General features: G+C 56.2%; 1 protein-coding gene across 3 annotated transcripts in view; it reads left to right on the top strand.

Annotated features, from left to right (window-relative positions):
* The first annotated feature begins 14,510 nt into the window (after nt 1–14,510).
* CACNA1B (calcium voltage-gated channel subunit alpha1 B) overlaps nt 14,511–20,775 on the top strand; it is a 251,939-nt gene continuing 245,674 nt past the window's right edge. For all 3 annotated transcript variants that reach the window (XR_010338694.1, XM_064366034.1, XM_064366033.1), the window contains exons 1-3: nt 14,511–14,794; nt 15,610–15,715; nt 19,340–19,479. Coding sequence is in view for 2 of the 3 variants with exons in the window: in XM_064366034.1 (XP_064222104.1) it covers nt 14,511–14,794; nt 15,610–15,715; nt 19,340–19,479 (530 nt within the window). In the remaining variant the exon portion in view is untranslated. The remainder of the gene's footprint in view (nt 14,795–15,609; nt 15,716–19,339; nt 19,480–20,775) is intronic.

Genomic DNA, 20,775 nt, shown 5'->3' with positions numbered 1-20,775 from the left:
GTAATGAAGAGAGTGATGACTTCCAACATCAATAAATTTGAGAATAAGAAAAAAGATATTTTCTATATATACACATATTTACAATTTCTGCTGCTTTTTTATTCCTTTTTCTGGATCCATATTTTCAACTTGTGTCATTCTTCTGCAGCTCAATGAACTTTTGAAAATCTCTCTTTTAGTATAGATTTCCTAAAAATGGATTATCTTACCTTTTGTTTGTTCAGAAGTGTCTTTGTTTCGCCTTTGTTTCGAAAGTCACTTCTGTGGGTCTAGAATTCTGACTTGGTTGATTATTTCCTCTTCTCAGCACTTGAAAGATGTGGTTGAGAAACCAATGAATGTTCTGCAGTGTCACGTTTTCTTTTTTCTGAGACGGAGTCTGGCTCTGTCACCCAGGTTAGAGTGCAGTGGCGTGATGTCAGCTCACTGCAACCTCCACCTCCCAAGTTCATGTGATTCTCATGCCTCAGCCTCCCGAGTAGCTGGGAATACAGGTGCATGCCACCATGCCCAGCTAATTTTTGTATTTTTAGTAGAGATGGGGTTTTGCCATGTTAGCCAGGCTGGTCTCAAACTCCTGACCTCAGGTAATCTACCCACCTCGACCTCCCCAAATCACGTTTTCTATTAAACCCATCCAGTGAAGTTTTTATTTTAAAAATAATAACTTTCAGCTCTAGACATTCCATTTGCTTTTTCTTTCTCTTTTTTTTTTTTGAGATGGAGTTTCACCCTTGCCCAGGCTGGAGTGCAGTGGCACGATCTCAGCTCACCGCAACCTCCACCTCCAAGATTCAAGCCATTCTCCTGCCTCAGCCTCCCAAGTATCTGGGATTACAGGCGCCGATCACCACGCCTGGCTAATTTTTGTATTTTTAGTAGAGATGGGGTTTCACCATGTTGGTCAGACTGATCTTGAACTTCTGACCTCATGATCCACCCATCTCAGCCTCCCAAAGTGCTGGAATTGCAGGCATGAGCCACCACACTGGCCTCCATTTGCTTATTTTTTTATAGCTTCAACTTCTCTTTTGAGGTTCACTCTCTGGTACCTCTTCATATCTTCATATTCATGTTTTCCTTTACAATCTTTTTTTTTTTTTTTGAGACAAAATCTCACTCTGTCCCCTAGGCTGGAGTGCAGTGGTGTTATCTCAGCTCACTGCAACCTCTATGTCCTGTGTTCAAGTGATTCTTGTGCCTCAGCCTCCCAAATAGCTGGGATTACAAGTACATGCCACCATGCCTGACTAATCTTTAATATTTTTAGTAGAGATGGGATTTCACTATGTTGGCCAGTCTGGTCTTGAACTCCTGGCCTCAAGTGATCCGATAGCCTCAGCTTCCCAAAGTGCTGGGATTACAGGCTTGAGCCACTATGCCTGGTCTCTTTTAGAATCTTTAAACATATTAATAATAGCTCTTTTTATTCTCTTTTCTTTTTTTTTTCCTTTGAGATAGAGTCTCTGTCACCTAGGCTGGAGTACAGTGGTGCAATCATAGCTCACTATAACCTTGAACTTCTGGGCTCAAGAAATCCTCCCACCTCAGCCTCCTGGGCAGCTGGGACTACAGGCATGCACCTTTACACCTTGCTCATTTTAACATTTTTTGTAGAGACATGGTCTCACTTTGTTGCCCAGGCTGGTCTCAAACTCCTGTCTCCAGTGATCCTCCTGCCTCAACCTCCCAAAGTGCTGGGATTATAAGCACAAATCACCATGCCCAGCCCCTCTTTTTATTCTCTATATTGTAATTCAGTCAGCTCTGTCATACCTGGTTTCATATATGTTGACTAATTTATCTTCATTTATGTCATGTTTTTCCGCCTCTTTGCATGTCTAGTAATTTTCGATTGAGTGTTGGACAGTGTGAATACTATGTTACTCAGTGTTTGGATTTGTCATCTTCCTTCTACTGAGTTTTGCTTGGTAAGTAGTTTACTTTACTTGTAGATCAACTTGATCATCTCAAGTCTTCTTTTGGAGTATTGTTAGGTAAGGTCTCAAGCAGTTTTTATTCTAGGGATAATTTAGTTCTACACTTAAGGCATGGCCTTTCTGAGCTTTCTGCCGAATGGCCAGAGTTTTCAGCAAGTTTTCTCTACCTGGACTTGTCCTGCGTGAGCTGAGGTGACTGTTCAGGTCACAGCTCCTCTGCAGTTTTTCTTTGCTTCAATTGGTGGAGTCTAACTCTACGGATGAACAGATTCATATCCAGCCAAAGACTCAAGGGGACACCTATGCGCATTTCTGAAGCTCTTTTGCTGTGTGTCTCCTTCTTCCTGGCAGTCTGCCCTTCAAATTTGAGCCTCCTTTGGTGCCCCACATTCCACCCTCTCTCCTGTAATCTCAATAGGAGGAATGAACTTTCCTTGGTGTCCTCTTCCTCATGCTGTGGTTAGCAAATTGTCCCTGGAGAGCCATACAGAGTGATTTTGAGCAAAAAACTACTTGTTTTAAGAGAAAAAAAGGAAAAAACAAAACAAAAAGACTTGTTTTTCTTTCTTCAGGGATCAGTGTCATTTTCTTTCTGTTGTCCAATGTCTGCAAACAGTTTTATATATTTTTGCCCAATTTTATGGTTTATGGCGTGAGGGTTATCTAATGTTAGTTACTACATCATGGCCAGAAGCAAATACATATAAAATTTTTTCCCTTCCTCCCTTTCTCCCTTTCTCTCTTTCTCTTCTTCTCTCTTTCTTCTACTTTCCTTTCTTTCTTTTTCAAGACAGGCTGTCTCTCTGTTGCCTAGGATGGCGTGCAGTGAAGCAATCACAACTCACTACAGGCTTGGCCTCCTGGGCTCAAGCAGTTCTCCCCTCCTCAGCCTCCTGAGTAGCTGGGACTACAGTTGCACACCACCATGCCCAGCTAATTTTTGTATTTTTAGTGGAGATGGGGTCTCGCTGTGTTGCCCAGGCTGGTCTTGAACTCCTGGGCCCAAGTAATCACCCACCTCAGCCTCTCAAAGGAGTGGGATTACAGGTGTGAAGCACCGTACCTGTTCCATTTTCTTTTAAATCGAATGCCAGTACTAACTTGTTGAATACCGATTCCAATAATGTTTGTTTAATAATCTTTCCTTTCCTCACCAATTTTAAGTCTTATCTACTAAATTTATGCACACACACAGCCCTTTCCTTCTGTGGGACTACCCTATTAGTGTATTCTTGTCATACATGTGCCCTAGTTCTTTATGATTTTGTTTTAAATATTAAATAGAAAAGGTTTACTGTCAATACAATGCTGAAAGGAAAAGAGTTAAAATTCCATTCATTTCCAATGTCTTCCTTAATCACTGTTAAGTTTCATTTGTTTATTCTTCCAGATTAGCCTTGTTGTGACTATTTCTATTTCCTTGCACCCATCTTTTTAAACTCCCACTTCTCCAGGGGAAAATGTCCAGAAACAAATGAATCCTCAGGTCTGAATTCAGGAGAAGAATCTGGTGTGGAACAATGGATTTGGAAACCCCCAGGACACAGCAGTGGTACCCAACCGGGGACGATTTTGCACCCAGGGGACATTTGCTCAGTCTGGAGACAGTTTGGGTTGCTAAACTGAGGGAGTGCGGTGGCACTTAGTGGTATCAGGCAGGGATGTTGTTGAACAGCCTACAGTGCACAGGACAGCACTCCTCAACAGAGTTTCTGGACCCCACGTGTCAATGGTGCTGGGGTTCAGAGGCCATTGATGGACCCGTGGAGCTGGTGAGGTGGCCCTGGAGTCTGTGGCCTGTGAGGGAAGCGGAAAGCTCTGAGGGAGTGCAGCATTCAGGAGCATCCACCCATCCAGCCACGAGGGCTCGCGGACAGGTGGGAGGGGGGCGGACTTGCCGCAGACCCCACAAGCCTGTCAAGGAGCTGGGACTTGGAGCGAAAAGCAGAGGGACGTGTTCAGAACTGTGCTTTGGAAAGACCCCTCTGGACACTGAGAAGGGGCTGAGGAGAGGCCAGGGCTGGATGGTGCTGTGGTTGCCTGCTGGAATGGCAGGCTAGACCAATGTGGGCAGCCGTGAGGGAAGGGGTGATTCGGGAACCCGAATAGGCAGGACAGGGCAACGGGCTGGACTTGAGGGGCAAGAGGAGCCGGCGACCTTTGGCACGTGGCAAACAGTTCTCATGCCTGCCACCAGCATTGTGCCAGGGCAGGCTGGGCTCTCGCCCTCACAGAATGTCCCATGAGTACTTCTGTAACTAAAAGTGCTGTGTGCTGCAGGTAGCAAGTAACTGAGGCTGGTGGTGTGGGCAGTGGAATAATTTACCAAGACAGTTGTAGGTAAAGAAAGGCAGATTTGTGAGAGAAAGTAGGAAAATACTTTGCAAGAGAGCAACGGGCAGATCACCTAGGGATGAGGCATCGGGGATTTTATAGGCTGGGGCTGGGGCTGGGGAGGGCCACGTGCAGTGCTCATGAGCCAGCTTGCAGGGAGCTGCGCATTTTCCTCTCAGCCGAGGGTCTGGCGATAGCTGGGTGCAGGGAGATTGCGGTTTGTCTGCACAGGAGGGCTGTGCGTCCTGGACCACGAGAAAGGCAGCTTCTCTGCTTTCTCTTTTGCCTCCGCCTGTCCCGCCAGACCGACTCCTTCTCCCTTATTAGGGCTCCACACCGTAGACACCGGGATGGGAGGCAGAGCCTGTGACAGCAGCGTGCAGCCGGGGAGGCTTCTCTGATAAAGGCCAGAGCTGTCCGGGCCAGACCTGGAGGCACAGATGCACGTTCATGTTCAAGTTTTTGTTTGAACACGGTTTCAGCGAATCCTCTCAATGTTTTGAAATTCTGACTTAGTTCCGGTTCCTACGTAGTGCCACCGCCTTCGTGTTGCTGTTGTCACAAATGACATCTTGACACACCGTGGGCCACCAGCAGGACTTATTGTCATACGCAGGTGTCTGTTTACACTGCAAGGCACTCACAGGGGAGGTGCCTGCCTCCCTCCAGTCCCCCAGGGGAGCAGCCAGAGCCCCCGGGAAGGGCCAGGTATTAACGTGCCAGGCATCACAGCTGCTTCCCGGCTCCCAGCCACTCTTCCGTCAGTGGATTCCAATTCTGACAATCAGCTCACGTCCAGAAACAGCCCAGGAGTGTGACTTCCTGCTGGGGCAGCCCCTCAGGCCCTGCCCTGTGTTCGACTCTTACATGTGAAGCGCCCCCTCAATGGCCATCGGTTCCAACCTGTGGGCACCGGACGCTCCCCGTGGGACCAGCCCCTGGGTGGCCGCCTGCCTCTTCCTCCCCATGGGGATTAGGGAGCCTGGCTCCGCAGCGTCCTCTCCCTCCGTCGGCCGGGCTGGGGACCGGGAGCCCCTTGACTTCCCGGTGATGCTGGTGCTCTTCTCACCCCCATCCCTTCCTCTACCAGCGGCTGGAGCCGGTCGGGAGTGTCCACCTCGCGGAGCGTCGGCTACCACTTCTGTCCAGGCTTTTCAGAGCCGTTCCCGGTGTTCCCCACCTCCTGGGTCCTGAGAACGGGGTCCACTCCAGCCCCTCGGTCAAGCCCCTCGCCCTCCCACCCCAGGGCTCCTCCGCTGCCCCCGCTGGGGCCCGCAGCCAGTTCTTGCAGTTACTCAGCTGTGCAGCCCCTTCTCCCTTTTCAGGCTTAGCAGCCGCCCCTTCCCATTGGTCTGTGCTGGGACTTAATCTCCGACTGGCCTGGCCGGCAGCGGGGACAGCTCCCGAGGGGAGCACTCGCTTCCCGGTGAGAAACGCGATTCTGTAATACCTCCCGGCACAGCAGATTGGCTCCTTTATGGGGTACGGGACCTCCGCGCTCCCAGAGGTTCCAGAGGACTGGAGGGTTCACATTGTCACATCTTTGGGACCCGGGTTTCCCCAGGGGACCCTGACTTTCTGCCTTCACAGAAGTGACCCAGCGTGCCGCCCTCCGGTCCAGCTGAGCGCCTGTTTACCTCTGTGGCAGAGGCGCTCCGGCCTCACGGTGACCTTGGTAGCGCTCTCGGGGTGTCGGCGCAGGGAACCGGCCGCTGCCCTGCCTTTGTAGCCTTGGCGCCCACTCCCCACAGGTTTTCAGGTGCCTGGTCATCCCACCAGCCACAGCACTGCCCTCCACTGAGATATTCTCAGGTCATCACTCGGGAAGTGCCCACTGTGTGTCAGGGACCACCTGACCTCCCAACCAACCAGGACAGCAACCTCTGCACCCACTGGGTGGCAGGCACGACAGTCCCAGATCCTCTCCTGATGCCAGTTATGTTAACCCAGGTCTTCCAAGATGCAGATGGGATACAGGCATAAGGATTTTGTTAGATTTTATTAGATGAGGAAGGCTGGGTATGGTGGCTCATGCCTGTATCCCAGCACTTTGAGAGGCCAAGGCAGGCAGATCACTTGAGCTCGGGAGTTCGAGACCAGCCTGGCCAACATGGTGAAATCTCGTCTTTACTAAAAATACAAAAATACAAAAATAATAATAATAAAAAAGATTAGCTGGGCATGGTGGTGCACACCTGTAATCCCAGCTACTTGGGAGGCTGAAACAGGAGAATTGCTTAACGCTGGAAGTTGAGGTTGCAGTGAGCCGAGATCGCACCACTGCACTACAGCCTGGGTGACAGAGCAAGACTCTGTCTTGAAAAATAAAAATAAAAATAAATAAAAGAATGTAGCGAGCATCATATGTGATGGTGAAAGGTTGAATGTATTTTATTTAAGAGGAGGAACAAGACAGTCCCTACTATCCCATTTCTGTACATCATTGTACTTGCTCACACGGTAAATCTCAGCCAGCACAGGAAGATAAGAAAAAGAAATAAGGCCGGGCGCGGTGGCTCACGCCTGTAATCCTGGCACTTTAGGAGGCCAAGGGCAGATCACGAGGTCAAGCGATCAAGACCATCCTGGCCAACATAGTGAAACCTCATCTCTACTAAAATCACAAAAATTAGCTGGGTGTAGTGGTGTGCACCTATAGTCCCAGCTACTTGGGAGGCTGAGGCAGGAGAATTGCTTGAACCCAGGAGGCAGAGGTTGCAGTGAGCCGAGATCGTGCCAGTGCACTCCAGCCTGGCAGCAGAGCCAGACTCTGCCTCAAGAAAAAAAAAAGAAAAAGAAAAAGAAATAAAAGCTATAATAATTTTTAAAAAAGCATTGTTTTGACATATCTATATAGAAAACAGAGAGAAATATAACAATAAGTTATTAGAGTCGATCAGGAAATTTAGAAATGCTGCTGTACATAAAATCAATATACAAAATAACTGTGTTGGTGAATGAGTGACAGAATACGCGACTTTAGAAACGGAACCCTTCGTAATAGTGTGAAGAATACGAAACGCTGGGAAATAAGCAGAGTATAAACGTGCAGGACCTTGACAGAGAACATGGTAAAAGTTCATGAGATGAACTAACAATGACCCTGATAATACATACATATTGCTTATGGATTGAAAGCCTCAATACCAAAAATGTATACTTGCCCCAAATCGATCTATTGATTCTCTACAATGCCTGTCAAATGTCCACTGTGTGCATGCATATAACCTGATGAGTTGACCCTAAAAATTATAAGGGCAAATAAAGGGTCGAGAATAGCAAAAATTTGGCCAGAGGCAGTAGCTCACACCTATAATCCCAGCACTTTGGGAGACCAAGCTGGGCAGATCACCTGAGCTCAGGAGTTCCACACCAGGCTGGGCAGCATAGCCAAAGCCTGGCTCTATACAAATTACGAAAACCAGCGAGGCATGGTGGTGAGGGAGGAGGATTGCGAGGCTGCAGGAAGCTGAGATCGTGCCACTGCACTCCAGTGTGGGCAACGGAGCAAGACCCTGTCTGAAAAAAAAATTCAAAGCATTATAGAGGCGTCAACCTTTTAACAAAACGTGTGTAATCAGTGCGGGGGGCATTGGCCCAGAGCAGGGTGAGGAGCTCGTCTGAGCGGAGCGGAGAGCAGACAGTCGGGGCCCTTCGGTGAATAATTATATGAAGATGATGAAAATGGCACCTGCCTCACATCATACAGAAAAATCATTTGCAAGTGATTTAAAATAGAAAAAGCAAAACTGCACAGACTTTAGAGGAGAATATAGGAGAATCTATTCTCAAATCTTCCAAAGACTCTCTCACAACAATGAACAAAGGAAGAGTTTCCTAGGATTCAAAAAGTACAAAACATAGGGAAAAGCTGGATATATTTTGGTTACAGTGTAATGAGAAACTTCTACATATCAAAGGAACCACAGAATAAGCAGAGACAAATCACAGAATGAGAGAAGACGCGGCAGCGACACACATCTGATGGAGGATTTGTACTCACAACATGTAAGGACTTCTGCAAGTCACCCAGGAGAGACAGACCGACAGGGACTTTGGCAAAGGCGAAGGCGCGAATGGGCGAGGAATGCAGGAAAATGTCCTACTCCATTAGCAAGGAGGAGAGCGCAGATTAAAACAGAGCAAGGCACGAGAAATAACTACCAGACTGACAAAAGCATGAAGGCCTATGACACCAGAACGCTGGGCGCTGTCAAGCAGGCTGGGGCTGTGCGTGCTGCAGGACGCTTGGCCCTGCACTCTGGGCTCGGATTTAGTAGCACCCAGGGGAGGTGAGACCACGTGCCATGGCCCGGCAACTTCTCTCCTCGGGTTAGATCTGTAGGCTCTTGTCCAAGCACCAGGAGAACGACACTAAATGTTCACTGGAGAATTGAAATAGCAGGAAATGGACAGCAGCACAAATCTCCATCAAAGTAGAATGGATCGATAAATTGTCACACGACGGACTGATACGTGTGGTGAAAACAAGTGATTCACATGCGGTAACACGGGCATGTCGCAGCACCGGAAGGCAGCCGCTCAGTTCTCTTGTGCGAATTTCAAAAGCACGGGGCTGGGTGCGGCGGCTCACACTGTAATCCCAGCACTTTGGGAAGCCCAGATGGATGGATTGCCTAAGCTCAGGAGTTCGAGACCAGCCCGGGCAACATGGTAAAACCCTGTCTCTACTAATATACAAAAAATTAGCCGTTTGTGGTGGTACACACCGGTAGTCCCAGCTATTCAGAGACTGAGGCACGAGAATTGCTTACACCTGGGAGGCAGAGGTTTTGGTGAGCTGAGATGGCACCACTGCACTCCAGCCTGTGCGACAGATCAAGACTGTGTCTGAAAAAAAAAAAAGAGATGACTTTCAAAAGCACATGCAACTGCACAAAATATTGCACATAGATGTACAGAGAGAAAGAGAACGGTTAACACAAAATTCTGGACAGTGATGGCCTCTGAGAAGCGAGCGGAGGTCTGGGAGGGGCAGCACGGTGTTTGGATACAGGGGTTGTCTGCGTCTTCCACAGAGCTGAGTGCCTGTTACTATTTGTAGAATTAAATGTTAATTATATATAAAGAAAAAAATTTTCTTTTTATTTTAAAGTGATTATTTGTGATTAACCTTAAAATGTTAAAGAGATGCTCGCAGGGGAGCCTCTGAGAAGCCTTTCCTTTGTTAGAAAAGAAAGTTGTAAACTGATACACAGAGTGGACACGCTTTGGACACCTGCCACTTCCTTTGCGTTTGAGACGCTGGTGTAAGGGTGTGAGGCCTTGTGCTGTGGCAGCCGCCCCGGGCCACGAGGCAACAGGCAAGAGGGCAGAAAGCGTATGTGGGGATTTTGGAGGGAGGAGAGACGGCGAGGTCTCAGTGGCATCGCGCAGGCCGCTGCTAGCTGGGAGGCGGGTTGCCTCTGAATGCTTCCTAAACAACGCAGATGCAGTGTAGGGGGCAGCGGGGCCGTGGCTGCAACCACCCCCCCCACCACCAGGGCCGTGACCAACTCCAGGACCCCTGGAGGAGTTTCTAGGGGACCAGGGTGACAGCAGTCTGTCCAGTTTGTGACCTTCTCCAAAGGCAGGAGCCTGGGCGGGTATCTCTGGAGGTTCTGGATGGGAATTCTGCCAGGTGAAAAAGACAGGGTGAGGGAGTAAGGGATTGAGGTGGGAGTGGGAGGCGGCAGGAGCTGTGGGCAAGTGTGCTGAAGGGTCCGGAGGAAGATGGGATCCTCAAAGGGTGCAGGCTCTGCTGGTCGTTGGCTTAGACACCGTGCAGCAGCGCTTACCACGAAGCCTTCGTCCTGGACCTAGTCATCCCCGGCTGCAGACTCTAGTCAACTCCACACATTTTTTCTTGTGGATTCTCTTCCCCACAGCCCTGGATGGGCATTTCAAACCCTTTCCTCCCCCAAAGGAACCCTCCAGCCCAGCCGTGCCTGCAGTAGTGCCACCTGCTTTCATTCTCGACCTCGAGTGAGCTGTCCCAGGCCTGGTGCCCTCTCGCCTGGACCAGGCAAGACATTCTTTTTCTGCATTAGGAATATTGCTTTCTGTTGAGTCATTGGAATCAGCATACAAAGTCCAACAATATCCCGAACCTTAAAAAACAATAAAAACCTCCCTTAATGCTGCATCTCTGTTGTGCCCCGTCTCTGCTCCCAATCTCACTGGACAAGCTGTCTACACCTGCTGCAGGCACCTCCTCACTGGACAAGCTGTCTACACCTGCTGCAGGCACCTCCTCATTGGACAAGCTGTCTACACCTGCTGCAGGCACCTCCTCACTGGACAAGCTGTCTACACCTGCTGCAGGCACCTCCTCACTGGACAAGCTGTCTAAACCTGCTGCAGGCACCTCCTCACTGGACAAGCTGTCTACACCTGCTGCAGGCACCTCCTCACTGGACAAGCTGTCTACACCTGCTGCAGGCACCTCCTCACTGGACAAGCTGTCTCCACCTGCTGCAGGCACCTCCTCACTGAGCAAGCTGTCTACACCGGCTGCAGGCACCTCCTCACTGGACAAGCTGTCTACACCTGCTGCAGGCACCTCCTCACTGGACAAGCTGTCTACACCTGCTGCAGGCACCTCCTCACTGGACAAGCCGTCTACACCGGCTGCAGGCACCTCCTCACTCAAGCTGTCTACACCTGCTGCAGGCACCTCCTCACTGGACAGGCTATCTACACCTGCTGCAGGCACCTCCTCACTGAGCAAGCTGTCTACACCGGCTGCAGGCACCTCCTCACTGGACAAGCCGTCTACACCGGCTGCAGGCACATCCTCACTGGACGAGCCGTCTCCACCTGCTGTAGGCACCTCCTCACTGGACGAGCTGTCTACACCTGCTGCAGGCACCTCCTCACTGAGCAAGCCGTCTACACCTGCTGCAGGCACCTCCTCACTGGACAAGCCCTCTACACCTGCTGCAGGCACCTCCTCACTGGACAAGCCGTCTACACCTGCTGCAGGCACCTCCTCACTGGACAAGCCGTCTACACCTGCTGCAGGCACCTCCTCACTGGACATGCCGTCTACACCTGCTGCAGGCACCTCCCCACTGAGCAAGCTGTCTACACCTGCTGCAGGCACCTCCTCACTGAGCAAGCTGTCTACACCTGCTTCAGGCACCGCCTCACTGGACAAGCTGTCTCCACCTGCTGCAGGCACCTCCTCACTGGACAAGTTGTCTGCACCTGCTGCAGGCACCTCCCCACTGAGCAAGCTGTCTACACCTGCTGCAGGCACCTCCTCACTGGACAAGCCCTCTATACCTGCTGCAGGCACCTCCTCACTGGACAAGCCGTCTACACCTGCTGCAGGCACCTCCTCACTGGACAAGCCGTCTACACCTGCTGCAGGCACCTCCTCACTGGACATGCCGTCTACACCTGCTGCAGGCACCTCCCCACTGAGCAAGCTGTCTACACCTGCTGCAGGCACCTCCTCACTGAGCAAGCTGTCTACACCTGCTTCAGGCACCGCCTCACTGGACAAGCTGTCTCCACCTGCTGCAGGCACCTCCTCACTGGACATGCCGTCTACACCTGCTGCAGGCACCTCCCCACTGAGCAAGCTGTCTACACCTGCTGCAGGCACCTCCTCACTGGACAAGCTGTCTACACCTTCTGCAGGCACCTCCTCACTGGACAAGCTGTCTACACCTGCTGTAGGCACTTCCTCACTGGACAAGCTGTCTGTCTACACCTGCTGTATGCGCTTCCTCACTGGGCACTTCTTCACAACTCATTCTCTTCAATCTGCTTCACTCAGGCTGCTCCTCTGTGGAAACTGCACTGTCCGGGTGATGGGCACCTCTGTCTTCCCTCTCTCATTGCTGAATGTTGGTCCTCATCTCTGTGGACCACAGGCACTCCTCCCTTGGCTCCGGACAGGGCACTCTCCTGACTCCCCATGCCCTGGCTACTCCCCTCACCACCTTCATTCTTGGGGAGTGCTGGTGTGCTGTCTTGCTGTGGCCGCTTCCTCAGTGGTGATACATCAGGCAGGATGACACTTGAAGGGACCATCTACCACACTCTGTGCAGGGCGCAGGGAAGTCCCAAGGGCCAGGAGTCACCATGCCTGCGTGATGCTACCCTCCGCTGCTGGGAACAAGGGGAGGACGCAGGAACTGGAACCGAAGAGAGAGAAAGGAGAGTGGTGGGTGCCTGACCCAGCCAGAGCTTCGGTTGAGGTGCACAGGCAACCCTCGGTGACCTGGCAGGAGGAAGTCAGAGGAGTAGACACCTTGGCCTTGCTCGTTCCCTCCCTCAAGGGCCTTTGGTGCTCCTGTTGGCCTAGCATAGCCAGAAACCAGAGGTCAAGGAACAGGCTTATGTGGCGTTCGAAGGCGAGCTCCAGCATCACACTGCACAGCAGGGAAGGACAGAGAGGGCGTGACGAGCCCAGCCTCCTGATGCAGCATCGGCCTCCCTCGGAGACCCCACCCCTGCAGACGCGGCAGCGGCCTCCCTCGGAGACCCCACCCCTGCAGAGCATCTCCACTTCTGTGCCCAATAGGCAATGCTTAGTTTCCACCCTGTGACTGACAAGCTCTTCCCTCCGTCCTCCCCATCTTCGCAAAAGGCATCCTCATCAACATAGTCGCTGAGACCAAAAACGAAGAGCCTTGATTTCTATCTTTCCTCCGCATTTCACGCTGGACACACCCGCTGCAGAAGAAAGAGGCAGTGCTCACTGCCCCCTTGTTCAGACCACACCACCTGTCTGCACTGCGTCGAAACCTAATTGGGCTGCGACGTTTCTCTGTTGACAGGCCCGTCGGCAGCCTCCCGGACAGCCCTCACACCTGCTTCCCAGCTAAGCGAACCCTGATTTTGTTTGGGGCAACTATGTGCCCGCCTAGTCTGTGCTGGCGGTCCTGGTCCACTTTGACGCATGTTCACTTTCCCACCCTTCTAAAGCCAGGGCTGGCCACGCGGCCCAGGGAGGCCTAACGGGGTTAGAGATGCTCACAGGGGAGCCTCTGAGAAGCCTTTCCTTTGTTAGAAAAGAAAGTCGTAAACTGATACACAGAGTGGACACGCTTTGGACACCTGCCACTTCCTTTGCGTTTGAGACGCTGGTGTAAGGGTGTGAGGCCTTGTGCTGTGGCAGCCGCCCCGGGCCACGAGGCAACAGGCAAGAGGGCAGAAAGCGTATGTGGGGATTTTGGAGGGAGGAGAGACGGCGAGGTCTCAGTGGCATCGCGCAGGCCGCTGCTAGCTGGGAGGCGGGTTGCCTCTGAATGCTTAAGTGATGCGGCACCCGAGCAGCCTGCAGTCCACTCCCCACGGCAGCCCGAGGACCCTTCAGAAGCCCGGGCGCCTCTGCCGGGAGCTGTGCGGACGGCCTCGCGCTACACGCAGCGCCCTGCGAGCTTCGGGTCCCGGAGGGTCCCTCGTTCCCGAAGGTCTCCCACGACCCCGGGCAGCCTTGTCGGAGGTTGCGAGGACCCGCGGGCCAGCACGAAGTGAGCGCTGTGTACAAAACTGTCAGCTCCGTGAGGGCGGAGCTGGAGCTGGGAGCCCGGGGCAGGTTCCCTCACGGGGTGTGGCCCGCACGGCGGTCGGAGGCTTCTCCGAGCCGAGATTCCGAAGCCAGCCCCCGGTGGAGACGGGAGGTCCCGCCCCCGGGCTGGGGGCCCGACAGGGGCGTCCGCGTGGCACCAAGGCCGTGAGCCGAGCGCGCCCGGAGGGCTGGGCAGGCGGGGACCGGCGGGACGCGGCGGGCGGGCCCGGGCCTGGGCCCCGGCTCTGGGTTGCAGCCCCGCGGCTGGTGGCGCCTCCAGACTTGGCCGAGTCGCGGAGCTCCAGGGCGCCCAGGGGCGGCGGGGCCGGCAGAGCGCGCTCCGGGGACGGCCCGGGCTGGCGCGGAGCGGCCGTCGAGGACCCGCAGGCCCGTCCGCTCCTGGGCCCGGCCCAGCCCGGGGGTGGGAGGCGCAGCCCGAGGGGCCGGGGCGGGGCGGGGGCGGCCGCGGGGCGGGGCCGGCGAGGCGGATGGGCGGGGCCGGCTCGGATTGGTCGGGCCACGCCACGTGACCGGCCCCTTATAGGGCGTGGCGCGGGCCCCTGAGTCGGGTGAGGCGGCGGTGGCGGGGCCGGGTGAGGTGCGCTGTGGTCCCGGCGGCTCCGCTGCTGCTCCGCCCTGAGCGCCCGGCGCGCTCCGCGCCCTCCCTGCCGGGGCCGCTGGGCCGGGGATGCACGCGGGGCCCGGGAGCCATGGTCCGCTTCGGGGACGAGCTGGGCGGCCGCTATGGGGGTCCCGGCGGCGGGGAGCGGGCCCGGGGCGGCGGGGCCGGCGGGGCGGGGGGCCCCGGCCCCGGGGGGCTGCAGCCCGGCCAGCGGGTCCTCTACAAGCAGTCGATCGCGCAGCGCGCGCGGACCATGGCGCTGTACAACCCCATCCCGGTCAAGCAGAACTGCTTCACCGTCAACCGGTCGCTCTTCGTCTTCAGCGAGGACAACGTCGTCCGCAAATACGCGAAGCGCATCACGGAGTGGCCATATCCTGCCGGGCGGGGCCGGGCGGGGACCGGGGCGGGGGCCATCTTCCCGGTGGCCCGGAGGGCGCGACCCGGGGAGGCGCCGGGAGACGCCGCGCTGGGCGAGGAGGGGGCGGAGCGCCCCGGGCCCCTCGGAGCGGAGGGAGCGGGAGCGTTTCCGTGAGTGCGGCGGGCGCGGGGCGGAGCCCCTCTGCCCCGCACTCGTCCCTACGCACGCCGGGTCCTGGGGAGCCTGGTTGGTGCACAGCGCGCGGCCGGCCTGGAGGGCACCGAGGGCGAAGCCGCGTCCGTGCAGGTGCGAGCGCCGAGGGGACGCGGCCGTGCGCGCGCCTGGCTGCAGGTGCCTGCGTGTGCGGGCCGAGCCGGAGCCCGGCGTTGCGCGTGCGTGCGCTCGCGATGCGGGCTACATGTATGTTCACGTGCCCGTGTAGGTCCATGTGCTGCGTGTCGAGGGAGCGGCGTGCGCCTGCGCGGGGTCTCCCTCCAGCCTCGCCTGAGGGCGCTCGGCCCCCTCCCCTCGGGGCGCCGAGCGGGGCGGGGCCGGGGCGGAGGCGCTGTCCGCGGTGCTGACGGCCGCTCGGGCGAGCGGAGGGACTGGCGGCCCAGACTGCGGAGGCCCCGCCTGTGGCCGCCCCTAGGGATGGGGGCGGGAAGTGAGGGAGGCCTGGCCGCGTCCGCCCGAGGGAGTCTCCGGACCCAGTTGTCTCAGCTCCTCCGGAGACGGCCTGGCGGTGGCTGCTGCACTGGGCGCTGCTGGACTCGGCCTCATGTCTCCCTCCCTGCGGCGCCTCACGGCCAGTCCTTAACCCACGCACTCCGTTCGAGTACATGATCCTGGCCACCATCATCGCCAACTGCATCGTGCTGGCCCTGGAGCAGCACCTCCCTGACGGGGACAAGACGCCCATGTCCGAGCGGCTGGTGAGTGCCGGGCTGGACCAGAGGGTGGGGTGGTGGGGAGGCCGCGACTCCATTCTCCTTTAGGGTCTGTGCGTGAGCACAGCTTTGTCGGGCAGGGTCGTCTGGGCAGGGTCCCTCTCTGCTGAAGGAAAAAGAAAACCTGGCAGATAACACCTTCCTCGAGGGCCAGGGCAGCTGGGGTCACCAGCTCAACCGTGGGCGGGGCCACGTTAGTCCCCGGGCGGTCTGCCTTGTGCCACGAGCTATCCCTGCACCTCAGTGGCCGTTCTGGCTTGCAGCGCTAGACCTTGATCCAGGAACCCAGGTTCTAAACCTGGGGCGGGGAAGGGTCATTTGTTTCTTCGGAAGGTCGGCTCTGAGAGTCACATGTGCCCTGCTGGGCTGAGACGGGCTTTGGCCTGGATGTGGGAACCCTGAGCCTCTCCTTCCAAGTTGTCTTGTGCGAATCTGCTTGGAACCCCTTCTCTTGGGGGCCTCCCTGTCCTGTGGGAAGCATTCCTTCTCTAACATTCTGAATCATTTTTACCCATCACTAGATTTTGGCCAAGAGGCCCCAGTGGTAGCCCCTGGTGTACCATAGAGCCTGTGTGAGTCGGGGTGCCAGGGCAAGGCCTCTGTGGCTCAACAGGAGGTGGGGTGGAAGGCCAGCTCCATGGGGTCTTTGGAGGGACTGGGTCGGAGGAAGGGCAGCATTTTGGAGGTCAGCACTGTTACTGAGGTCAGGGCATGTCCCCCAGCCCCCACTCTTCCCCATGACTGGCCCCTTGTTTGGGTTCTGAGTGCACCCAAAGACTGGAGCCTTTGGGTGGGCAGAAGGCAGAGCAAGTGTGGGCCCAGGGGGTGCGGGGCCAGAGGTGTCCAGGAGACAGCCTCTCTGGGGTGTCAGGAGCTACTCCCTCTTCCCTTGAGCCTTGGCTTCCACCCCCCACCCCCAGTATCTTGAGTCAAGGGCCATTCAGACTTTATCCCTGAACCTGAACTCCTCTTGAACTTGGGCCACTGCAGGCCCAGGGGTGAGGAAGGGGAGACAGGGAGCCTGCCCTGGAGGTGGGGCGCCAGGAGAAGATGAGTGGTGGGTGGCTGAGGTGAGGAGGTCTTCATGGAGCACAGTCTGGAACGCACAGTGGATGCTGGGTTGGGGCAGGGTGGGGAGGAGGAGTGTGGACAGCCCAGCCTCACTATGAGGCAGGTGTGAGTCTTGGTCCCTGTGGGGGACTTGGGCAGGAGCCTGGTAGGGCCCCACTCTGGCGAGTGCCCACTCTGGAGGCCAGAGAAGAGGGTGAGCATGAGGGGAACCTGAGGGTTCAGGCGGGGAGCCTCGAATGCCAAGCCACAGGAAGCCAGGCAGAGCCAGAGTTAGAGAGATGCAGGCCCAGGGGCTGGGCCGGGCCAGGGTAGGGGACAGGGAGGATAAAGCTGTCCTGCCTTGTCAGGCGGCACGTGTCCAGCCGTGCAAGTTCCTGCCTCACAGGTGCGGGAGGGTTTGCTTTGTGGTCATGGGTCAGGGGTGGCCAGCTAACCTGTTGGGAAAACTGCAGAACGTGCCCGCTCTACGCCAGCCTGGAGATCTGGGGGCTCTTGGCCAACCCCAGTCCTTTGTGCAGGCCCAGCCATTAATGCCCCTTGGGATGGACGGGAGGCTGTGCTGCTGCCCACGGAGCTGGCCGGGGCTGGGTGGTGCAGGCGCAGCCCCTCAGTTGTCTGCCATCCTGGCCCTAGATGGGGTCTCCCTGGCTCCCTGCCTCTAGGGGCTGTTTCCCACTGACCCCTTGACTCTGGAGCTGCCTTGAGCCAGGCCCCAGCCTGCAGTGCAACACCAAGCTGCTTGCACATCCATCCCTCCCACCCAAGCCAGCCCTCAACCTTGGGCTGGGCAGGGCAGAGCTGTGAGGAGAGGGCTCGGGGTGGGGCCTCCTCCCCAGCCGAGGGTGCATCTGGCCTGTTCTCTTTTCCATCCAGAAGTTTTCTGTGAAGATCTCTGTCTGCTGGGTCCCCACTGTTCCCCTGTGGCTGATGGTCACCTTGGGAAAAGGGGTCCCTCTTAACTAAACTAGACCGGAAGCCTTGAGGCTAGGAAGAGCATGGGCCTTATCCCCTATTGTGAGTCAGCATGGGTCACGAGGGACCCTTGGGTGCCGGCAGCTTCCACCAGGCACCGCCAGCCAAGCCTTGGGCCGGCTCCACCACAGGGCAGGAGAAGCCCAGACTGAGTAAGGCAGGAGTCAGATGCAGGAGAGCCCTGGAGAGCCCGGCTTCCTGGTGAGGAAGGAACAGGCTGTGGAACTTCTGAAGCTCACCTTGCCTGGCTGCTCCGCGGCAGCCCAGGCCCCTCCTTGGCAGGGCAGAGCAGCTGCTCCCTCCTGTGACCTCCACAGTCCTGAGGGTGAACCCTCAGGGGAGGTCCTTGAAGCTGACCTCCTCTCCCTACCCCTTCACCTGCTTCCTAAGGCAGCAGCCCTGGAGTGCAGGTGTCCGATACCCCCGTGCCAGCCCTGCACATGCAGCTCCTTCGCCCCCCGCCCCGCCGCTGGGGCTCGCCTTGCCCAGGGGCTCTCCCTGCCAGCTCTACCTGTGTGCTCATGAGGAGTCTTTGGGGTCTCCCCAAGCTCCACACATCCCCATCTCTACCCTGTTTGCTGCCCCCAGCTCAGCACTGGAAGGGCCTGGCCCGGCTCTCTCGTGCTCAGAGGCTGTTGGATGGAGCTCAGCCTGGGGTGCAGGAAAGGGATCTTTCTAGGATCAGCTGTCTTCATTCCTTTGCTGCACTGTTCCCTCCACCTGGATCCCTTTCTCAAAATCTAGCTTCGGAAGCCCTGCCTGCAGGCACCACACCCTCTGGGAGGCTTGGCTCCCAGTCTCAGGCCTGGACAGGCTTGCTGCCTCCAGGGTCCTCACAGATGTGGTGGTCATCGCTTGGCACCCTCAGGGCCGAGGTTGTGCTCTGTATTTCTGTTTTTTTTTTTTTGTTTTTTTTTTTCTGTTGAGATGTGCATGTTCTGGTTATTTGGGTGCATGTTGAATGCATAAGTGGGGCCTGGACTCAGTTCAAGAAAGCCCGAGCTGTATCCAAGCAGCCGGGCGCAGTGGCTGGAGCCCAGGCTCCCTCCCAGAGGCTGCTGTGGCCTCTGCCTGGCTCTTGGGCACCTCTGTGCTTTCTGTCTCCCTCATGTTAGAATGGGGATGACCTCATGGGGTGTTAAAGGGTCACCCTAGTTACTACACAAAAAAGTACTTGATAAGCACCCATAACTAGTACTGTTAATCACTGTCTTCCCTGAAGCAAGGCCCATGCGTGGTGCTAGCAGGGAGGCTGGGGCACCACTGTGACGTGGGCAGAAGTGGAGATGTCAGGGTGGGAGGCATGAGGGGCCCCCAGGCATGACTGGGACGTTGCTGTTGTAAACAGTGGTGCGTCCCATTAGGGGACACATGCAGACAGCACGCAGGTTCAGTGATGGGAATGGCACTCTGGAGAATCTGCAGGGTGTTGGGGACAAGGTGAGCCGTATCAAACCCTCACGATGGCTGTGGCCACCGCGCAGTGGAGTGGGGTCCTCACCAACCATCTGTCTGCTGCTGCACCGGGTGGGGGCCGCGGTGACCTCTGTTCTGTGCTTCTCCTAGGATGACACGGAGCCCTATTTCATCGGGATCTTTTGCTTCGAGGCAGGGATCAAAATCATCGCTCTGGGCTTCGTCTTCCACAAGGGCTCTTACCTACGGAACGGCTGGAATGTCATGGACTTCGTGGTTGTCCTCACAGGGTAGGCAGGCTGAGGCTGGGAGGCCGAGCGGCTGGGCGCTTGCTGTCCAAAACTCGGTTGTGCCGTGGGGCTGGGCACTGCAGTCTCCTCGCTGAGGTCCCCCATGGCCCTGCTGGAGATGAACGAATGTGAGAAAATCTGTTTGCCTTCCTGTGTGGGATGGGGGTCCTTCTCCCAGAGGTGGCAGTGCTGCATTTCTCACTGAAGGGAGGATCACAGTGACCTGTCCCCAGGAGGCACTGGCTTGCAGAGCCCACAGGCCAGGGGCCACCAGCGTCCATGGCTGGCCTGAGCTAGCATGGTACCTGCAGGAGGTGGCTTTGTTGCCCAGGCGAGGGGTTTCCCAGGGAGGAGGAGGGCTGGACGTCCAGCGTCACCCAAGCCTGTGGTCTGGGAGGGGCACTTGGCATTTTGAGTTCTGTCCCTAACCTGTGGTGTCCCCCTCAGAGCCCTTATGCTGCCCGGGATGAGGCTGTGTGTGTCAAGCACTTTCACAGCTCCCAGCGCCAGGAAGGTGCTTCAGCAATTTCCCCTCAGCCACTTTCTGCAACAACAGCTTGCAATTCCCAGAATAACCAGAGGTCTAGAAAGTGGACCCAAGCGGGGCTGGGTGGGAGCTCGGGCCCAGGGCTCTGCACCCCCCCTGCCGGGTGTCAGCTCCCAACCTGTGCAGTGGGCACTGTGGGGTCTTCTTCCCTGCTTCTCTGGCCGGCCAGGCAGAAGGCTGGGCTGGGCTGCTGTGGCTCTGGTGTGGAGAGAGGTGGCTGGGGGAGTGAGTGAGTGCTTGGGGAGCTGCCCCCACAGAGCGTGTTAGCACAACTCCAGTCTCAGAGGCTCTGTGCTGGGCCAGGGACCACCGTCTGCTCTTCCTGAGCCTCGTCAGATGGAAGAGGAGGGAGCAGGCCCCACAGCAATTGAGAGTTCTCCTTCCAGAGCCTGTCCTGACCCAGTCACTGCCCCGAGGCGCCTGGTGCACAGGAGGGCATATGGAGGGGTGTTTGGGCTGATGGCAGAGGAGGAAGGAGGAGGCTGTGGACGTCCTTGAGTCTGGAGCTCATGCCTCCAAGGCTGTGTGTCTGAGGAAGAAGCAGTCAGCCACATGGCCTCTGGGCTCTTGGGAGAGGCCCTTGGAGGAAGCCCCACATTGCCTGCTGGATCCTGGGGTGCTGCCCCCATCTGCTCTCCTGCTGCTGAGCCTGGGATCAGCCCCTGCTGGGTGGGGGCAGTGTTTGTAGAACTGGGCTTGGGGAGGTCCCATGGAAGGCTTGGCCCCCAGAGCTGTCTGTGATGTGCTGG

The sequence above is a fragment of the Aotus nancymaae genome, unplaced genomic scaffold (genome assembly GCF_030222135.1).
Source record: "Aotus nancymaae isolate 86718 unplaced genomic scaffold, 86718_ANA_hifiasm-v0.15.2.pri h1tg000063l, whole genome shotgun sequence".
NCBI lineage: Eukaryota > Metazoa > Chordata > Mammalia > Primates > Aotidae > Aotus > Aotus nancymaae.
The sequence above is the reverse complement of the archived record's forward strand: the minus strand, read 5'-3'. Positions and strand labels throughout refer to the sequence as shown.